Raw genomic sequence first — 7,146 nt, forward strand, 5'->3', positions numbered from 1 at the left:
GGGAGAGTACCATTTATGGCTTAAATCACTTTACAGTTGTCTTGATAAGTCACTCAAAACACTAAACTATATACAGAAATATTATGTAAAATATCTATACATAGTTTGATAAAGTACCCTATTTATTATTGTACCGTTACTTTGCAGTATGTCTGCACATTGTCTATTGAAAGATAGAAAACACAAACAGCTTGCATAACAATCATTGAGTTAAATAATTATATTTGGGAATGCTAAACAATGCACCATTGTTGCTTCTACAGATAATGGCGCCATCTCTTGCACTTAGATGAGAAAGTAGGTATACAAAATGACACCCACACACATCTGACCCGCACATTATGGACAATCATTACATGTCAACAACAGCACCAAACCTCATCTTTCCTCCATAATAGACACTTACTCAAAGCACGTATGTTTCGCAAGCACATACATTAAAATGCACAATAAGTGCAGAGCACTCGGAAAAAGCCACTTCAAATTGTGTTTTCACTGTATCAGGCCATTTATTATGTTAAATCCTCATCATATTTTCCATTTTAATGGAGAAAAAACTGCTGCCAAACTGCTGCCAAAGCTGCTTACCTCATACTAAATGATGTGTACTATTCCATCTGCATTGCCATTTTGGAGAGACGTTTATTTTTAACCAATCTGAGTCCTCCAAGAGAGATCATTGTGATGACTATGCTAAAGAGGTCTTGTTATAATGAGAGAGGCACGCACAAACTAGAATTGGTGATTGTCGTAGAAAAGCTCAGAGAAGATTTCTGATGAAGAAGTCATTGTGCTCATTGCCGCGTAATTATTTCTCTCTGAAACGGTGATTTATTTAGCACAGTGAGGGTCTTCCACGCCTTTGAAGAAGACTAATGAGTTCATTTCCAAGAGAGAAAGACTGGATCTAATGAGATGCTCTTTGTATGTTTATTGGAGAAATACTTCACCAACAATACCACATCTTTCAGAATAAAAGCCCTCTCTATAGATCAGGTCTAATAAGGCTACATAGCAGTTACATAAAACATTCATGACAACTGACAGGAGTAGAATATATTTTAATGAAGGTTGATCTGATGGTAGATATTTCAGTGGGACCTATTTTCATCTACATACAGAGGTAACTTTGTTATACGAAAGATCATTCATCAACTAGTCAGTAAAATTGAAAATAAATCTTAAACAACAGACTGGGTCATGGTTAGGGCCATTCAGAGCAGGCTCCTTGCATGCACAAGGCACCCCACTCACCACACAAATGCTAATTTTGCCTCAAAGCCCCTGTCTTTTGTGTCGCTGATAGCCAGTGATAATAGAGACTTGATTCGGTCCTGTGCCTTGATCTCTGCGGTGGATCATTAAAGCCTTGTGCTCCTGCCAGCCTCTATCGTCTGGATGTTGATATGACTGGCTGCTGTCACCGCGGGAACCTCAATCAGTCCATCAGCCTTTCTTTGTGCAGGGCATAATTCCCCAAATGGCTGTCCACGGGTCTGTCCCCGCCATGTTTTCTGGGTGCAGCTTAGTGTGACTCTGGTGATGAAGGCATCCATGGGCTGCAGGGAGCGCATCCACATTGGTAGGAAGGCCCAGGTCCTGAGCCCTGCTGGCAGGTACCGTGGCCTGCGTGCCTGCAGCAGGTTAACCACGGCAACAAAGAGAACAGCTGTGACGAAAGGGACGCCGACGGCCACCATCACGCGCCACCCTGCCATGGAGAGGCCGAAGACGACGGAGGGGAAGAGGAGGAAGCACAGGATCAGGTAGAGAACGGCAAACCAGCGGTACGCGGCCGTCTGCTCTCCCAGGAACCTGGCCATGCGGATGGGCAGGCGAGTGAAGGGCACCGGGTACCACAGCAGGATGCCCAGGACGTTGAAGAAGAAGTGACACAGGGCGACCTGAGGGGCACGGCAGGCCAGTGAGAGACGTCCCAGTTTACTTCCGTGATACACAGGAAGACTTTCACAATATAAACACACTTTTCACTGTTAAAGTTTTACTGAGGTGTAGAGTTAAAAGTCAAGTAAGGAAGTAGTAGGGAGTCAAAGGTCACCTGGAAGGCTGCTGCTAGCTTGTCACCTGGGCTAGCGAGTGCAGCTAGTATTGCTGTGGTTGTGGTGCCCATGTTTGAGCCAAGGGTTAATGGGTAAGCACGTTCAAGACTGATAACACCAAGGCCTGCAACAGAATTACCGCGTGTTTTCTTTAAAGGGGGGGTTCTTCTATTTTTGTCCTGTTGTTCTGTTCACCAGTGTTTTCACGTTTTCGCTTGGCAGAGGTCTGCACTCTCTGAGTGCTTTTCTAGATGTTTCTTTAACAGTCTGCCTGAGAGGACAACATGCCATCTCTCCACTAGAACTGATGGAACTGTATCCATTGATGCTATCACTTGAGAGCCTGGTATATATGGTATCTGTGTACACTAGTACTCTCCACATCTCTATTTCTCTATAGAAGTTAGATTACATTAACCCTCTTCTTTTGAGACATGTACACACTTGAATGGCATCCTTTTGGCAATTTCATGCATGAGTAGCCTTCATCTCTCAGAACTACATTTCTGGAATAAAAGTTGAGATTTAGAAATGCCAATGTGCAAGTTGCTTTGCAACTAAAAGTAATGTAGGGTATTGTGGTTCAGGATTAAATGTAAATGTCTTGGCTCTAAGGTAATGGTATTACATTTTCCACATAATAGTCCATTAGCATGATTTCACGTGGTTGTATGCAGAGTAGCATAATGGCTACTGATTTTACAGCCCTATTACTTACTTACTTATTCATCAGGCTGACCCTTTTATCCAAAGTGACTTACATGTCAATTATTATGAGGGCCAGTCTCCCCAGTGCAATTTGAGGTTAAGTGTCTTGTTCAACGGCACAATGGTGGCAGCCGGGAATTGAACCCACAACTTTTAGGGCCACTGCTACTGCTTTTTTACAGTCAAATGAATAGACTGATAGACTGATAGAATTAAGACTGTCTTCAAGTACTCTAAAATGATGGCATACTGTACATGCAACGCATCAATGAGATATTCTGTCTTGCCCACAGAGACAGTATGTGCCCTTATTTCCTCGGCTCATTTGAAAAGTGGGCTATCCCTTCACATGGATGTCCGAGATGTTTTCACTTTGAACCTCAGGGATTAGACATCTTTCCCTTTTCCTGCGTAATTAGCATTGAAATTGCCAGAGGGGCTGAACTACAGTCCATGAACTGCACAGTTAATTATTAGCGCTCACGGGATGCAAATGCATGACTAAATCATGTTCCCTTGGCTACTGGGAGGATTATAGTGAACTGAAGCCATAGGATAAATGTAAACCGTAGCCGGGTCATCCACACTGTTCCATTCAATGTATACTAGCATCAGGTCAAGGGCACACATTCTAAATCTAGGGTGGTTGAGACATGAATCCCAAAACACATGAGGCATCCTATACACGCATACTTGTTACGCAGACTGAGCCGTGTAACTGAAGCGGGAGGCGCGGGTGGTAAAGTCATTGGGGTTAAACAATGCAAAGCAAATGCTAAAATATTAACCACTGGTGCTCTCCATGAACGCAGGGAGGAGGATCTCTGAGTGGATTCACCATTTCCTGATTCTCCAGATGACATGGCCTCAAAGACAATCTCACCCACACCCCCTCCACCCCCTTTTTTTTTCTTCTTCTTTTTCTTTCCTGTGACTCACCTATCAAGGGAGTAATGGCAGAGGTGAAGACTGAGCTGCTCTGAACCACAAAGGTCATCCCTGCTCCCACTAGGATAGCCAAGTATCCCGCCAGCCAGCCGAAGGGGCTGGGGAAATCTGTGTGGGGGAAAGAGGTGAAGGTGAACTGAGACGTGTTAACATGAAAGAGCCCCATGAATTCAACTATGAAACAACTATAGCAAGCCACGGACGGGGGTTGCAGTCTCCATGATTACAGCAATCCTGACAAAATGACGAAACGATCTCATCTTACATCTCATTTTGGGAGACCGATTTCCAACGTGACCATAATCACAATCCAGACTGGCATTACCAGGGATCGTTCAGCACTGCCCTGCAGTGATACTATCTCATCTCCCGTTATCTCACCTGTATTGATGATCTTCTGGATGACTTTGGCCACTTGTCCCTTGAGTAAGGAGTTGAGCAGCTTCACCAGCAGTATCAGGCAGGTGCAGAGGACCAGCAGAGAGACGGCCAGGAGAATGATCCCCACGGCCAGGTCCGACAGAGAGGAGTCCACAAACAGATGCCTGCCTGGACACCACAAGTATTTTTTTTTTTATTATTATTATCATTATTTTTTTTTTCAATTGGACAGGACAGTAAACAGGAAATGAGTGGGAGGGAGAGATGGGGAAATGAGCTCAGATCAGACATAAACTTGAGCCCCTCTCAACAGCCTCATGAAAGCAAAAACTAATACCAGCTGTTTACCAGCCCAAAAAACATTGCCAGACATAGAGCTCTTCTGTCAAAACATGATTTAGAAAAGCTCAGCCATGCATTTATCTCCAGCAGGGTTGATTACAGCATTGCCCCTCCTAAAATGGCTATCAAACAGCTGCAGGTGAAACAAAATGCAGCAGCATATAATGGTTACGAAAACGAAAAGAGGTGACCTTATTTTTATACTTAAGTCTCTGCACTGGAATGACTTTAAAGCACTGCCTTTTTTTTCTATATATAAATCACTAAATGGGATGAGACCTAATTGCCTATCAGACATGCTTCAGCAGTACCTCCAGACCTCTGAAGTCACAGCAGAAATATTTGCTGGGTAAAACCCGCTGTCAGAACTCAACGTTGAAGCAGCTTTTAACTGGTGGTTCAGCTTTGGAACCACCGGCCGGATAACACAAAAAATGCCCCAGATGTGCCAGTTTAAAATCTAAGACCAAACTGTCCTCAGACGCTCTGACTGATCAAATGCACACCACTTCCTATTTATCAGTTTTATATAGTTTAAAAAGTCAAGTAAAGTTAATATTATATTTATTCAATGTACTTTACTTTTTAAACTACTTTTTACAGCTTTTTCCCTTTATGTTTTTATTTGCTATTATCTACAATGATTTGCTTTTGTTTATGTTAAGCATATTGAATTGCCCCTGTGTATGAAATGCACTACGGTAGCCTGCATAATGCACTTGCTTCATCTCTCCTATTTATGGCATGAGATGCCACCACTGCTGCTGTGATAGGCTCTTCCCATGTGAATCAGTTTTGATGTGCATTGGTCAACAAGTTCTGAACACAGTGAGTGTGCGTAGCAGGAAGTCTAACTGGAATGAACAATTTATCTGACCCCTCACCCTCTCAGAGCATGTTTTGCATTTGATTATGGTTACCTGGATCTGTTTTTGGACCCGAATGCTGGCAAACTAATAGAAGTTGATGCAAATTTGAAATGCTAATGAATAAATGAAACAGTGACTGACTGGAAATATCCTGCTCAACTGGAACATCACTTCTCAAACACATCATTAGTTTCACACTTCAAATAAGATAAATGACACAAATTGCCACAATTATGAAGAAGACATATTTTTTTGTGAAGCTGAGCTTACATTTTTGATGATATCTTTCAAGAGTCACATTTTCAGCTGTGCCGTTTTCTGAAGATATATTTGAAGTAATCTGTCATAATTTAGATAAGATCAAGTTTAATATGAGCACAGCAACATGAATCCCGTCATATAAGAAATATGTTATGTGTTATATGTGTGCTATAATGGAGGAAGACTGAGGGGTTCGCTCTCTCACTCTGTGAATGCTGCCATGACACCACACCTTCACCAGACTCCTGTTCCTCATCCCTTCATCACCCATAGCAAGGCCGGTGATGACAGACTTGTCCAGCTGTGGGCAGGGATTTTTTGAGTAGCCTATTACAAAATGCTTAGAGCGGGCAGCAGTGTGATGTGTACTGTATGTGTGTGTGTGTGTGTGTGTGTGTGTGTGTGTGTGTGTGTGTGTGTGTGTGTGTGTGTGTGTGTGTGTGTGTGTGTGTGTGTTTGTGTGTACCTGTGTGTGTGTGTGTGTGTGTGTGTGTGTGTGTGTGTGTGTGTGTGTGTGTGTGTGGTCACCTGTATGACGAGTTTGGTGAGAGGCTCAGTGAGCACCTTCAGGAGCTCCGGCGCTTCCTCCCCGCTGTGCAGGCTCAGGCTGGTCACGGTGACGTGGGAGAGGCGCCTGACCAGCCCGCTCGCCGCCTCCAGGGGCAGGAGCACCAGCACCGTCAGCCAGTTGAAGCAGTCGTGGACGGTAGCGCCCGCAAACGCCCTGCGGCACAACAGCTGTTCATCAGTTATCAACACTTTGGAGTTATACTGTACTGTAGCTTCTTTGTTGGTCTCTGGGAGTGGGCTAGACCAGTTAGCATATATTTCTCTTCTTCGATACATGCTAGCTGTAGGCAAAACTCTTCTAACCCACTTCCAATTCCAGGGCTAAGCTAGGTTATCCGATTGGGTTATTGTAGGTGCAGAGAGGAGAGGGATGTGTCTTTTCTTATGTAACTCTGGGGTAGACTGCATATATAAGCTAATTTCCCCACAAAGTTGTGTTCCCAAAAGTATTTTCCTTGAAAGGTTGAATGAATGACCCTAGTGAGTCATTATTTGCATGGCACTTGTGGAACCTTTTACCTTTGAAAAAAGTAGCTCTTTCAAGATAAAATAGAGAAAAGAAGAACGCCTAACGGCTCTAAGAGGGGCCTTTGACTTTAAGAGGAGCCTTAGGATAGGATACGCTAGGGGAAAAAAAACGTTTATGTAGATGTGTAGAGTAAAATGGTGTGATTTGCATAGATTTATGAAGCAGTCTCAAAAGAGACTGCTGGCTCACTGTCTGAACTCGTCTCGTTCTCCCGCTTGCATCAGAGCCACAATGGTATTGGTGACTGATGTCCCAATGTTGGAGCCCATGATGATAGGAATGGCAGACTGCACTTCAAGCACTGTCCAGGGAACAAAAAAATTAAAAAAGCATATTCAGAGTCCACTTTTCACATAGCCTGAACTGAGTTGCAGAGAGCATTATGTAATGACCTAGTTGGCATACAGTAAAGCCTACACGCAATGCAGCTCTTCGCTACTGTCTATACTAACTCCCGTGACTCACATCCAGATGAGAC

The 7,146-nt window shown here is 43.6% G+C and overlaps 1 protein-coding gene across 2 annotated transcripts in view; it reads right to left on the reverse strand.

Moving 5' to 3' along the window:
• Positions 1-683: 683 nt before the first annotated feature.
• Positions 684-7,146, reverse strand: part of slc34a1b (solute carrier family 34 member 1b) — an 8,803-nt gene continuing 2,340 nt past the window's right edge. For both annotated transcript variants that reach the window (XM_062535649.1, XM_062535650.1), the window contains exons 4-12: positions 7,134-7,146; positions 6,858-6,969; positions 6,098-6,293; positions 5,775-5,870; positions 5,579-5,648; positions 4,098-4,265; positions 3,708-3,824; positions 2,060-2,184; positions 684-1,904 (exon numbers count right to left, since the gene is read on the reverse strand). The exon at positions 7,134-7,146 is cut by the window's right edge and continues 131 nt beyond it. In XM_062535649.1, the coding sequence (XP_062391633.1) occupies positions 1,362-1,904; positions 2,060-2,184; positions 3,708-3,824; positions 4,098-4,265; positions 5,579-5,648; positions 5,775-5,870; positions 6,098-6,293; positions 6,858-6,969; positions 7,134-7,146 (1,440 nt within the window). In that variant the 3' untranslated portion in view covers positions 684-1,361. The remainder of the gene's footprint in view (positions 1,905-2,059; positions 2,185-3,707; positions 3,825-4,097; positions 4,266-5,578; positions 5,649-5,774; positions 5,871-6,097; positions 6,294-6,857; positions 6,970-7,133) is intronic.

The sequence above is a fragment of the Sardina pilchardus genome, chromosome 5 (assembly GCF_963854185.1).
Source record: "Sardina pilchardus chromosome 5, fSarPil1.1, whole genome shotgun sequence".
Lineage (NCBI taxonomy): Eukaryota > Metazoa > Chordata > Actinopteri > Clupeiformes > Clupeidae > Sardina > Sardina pilchardus.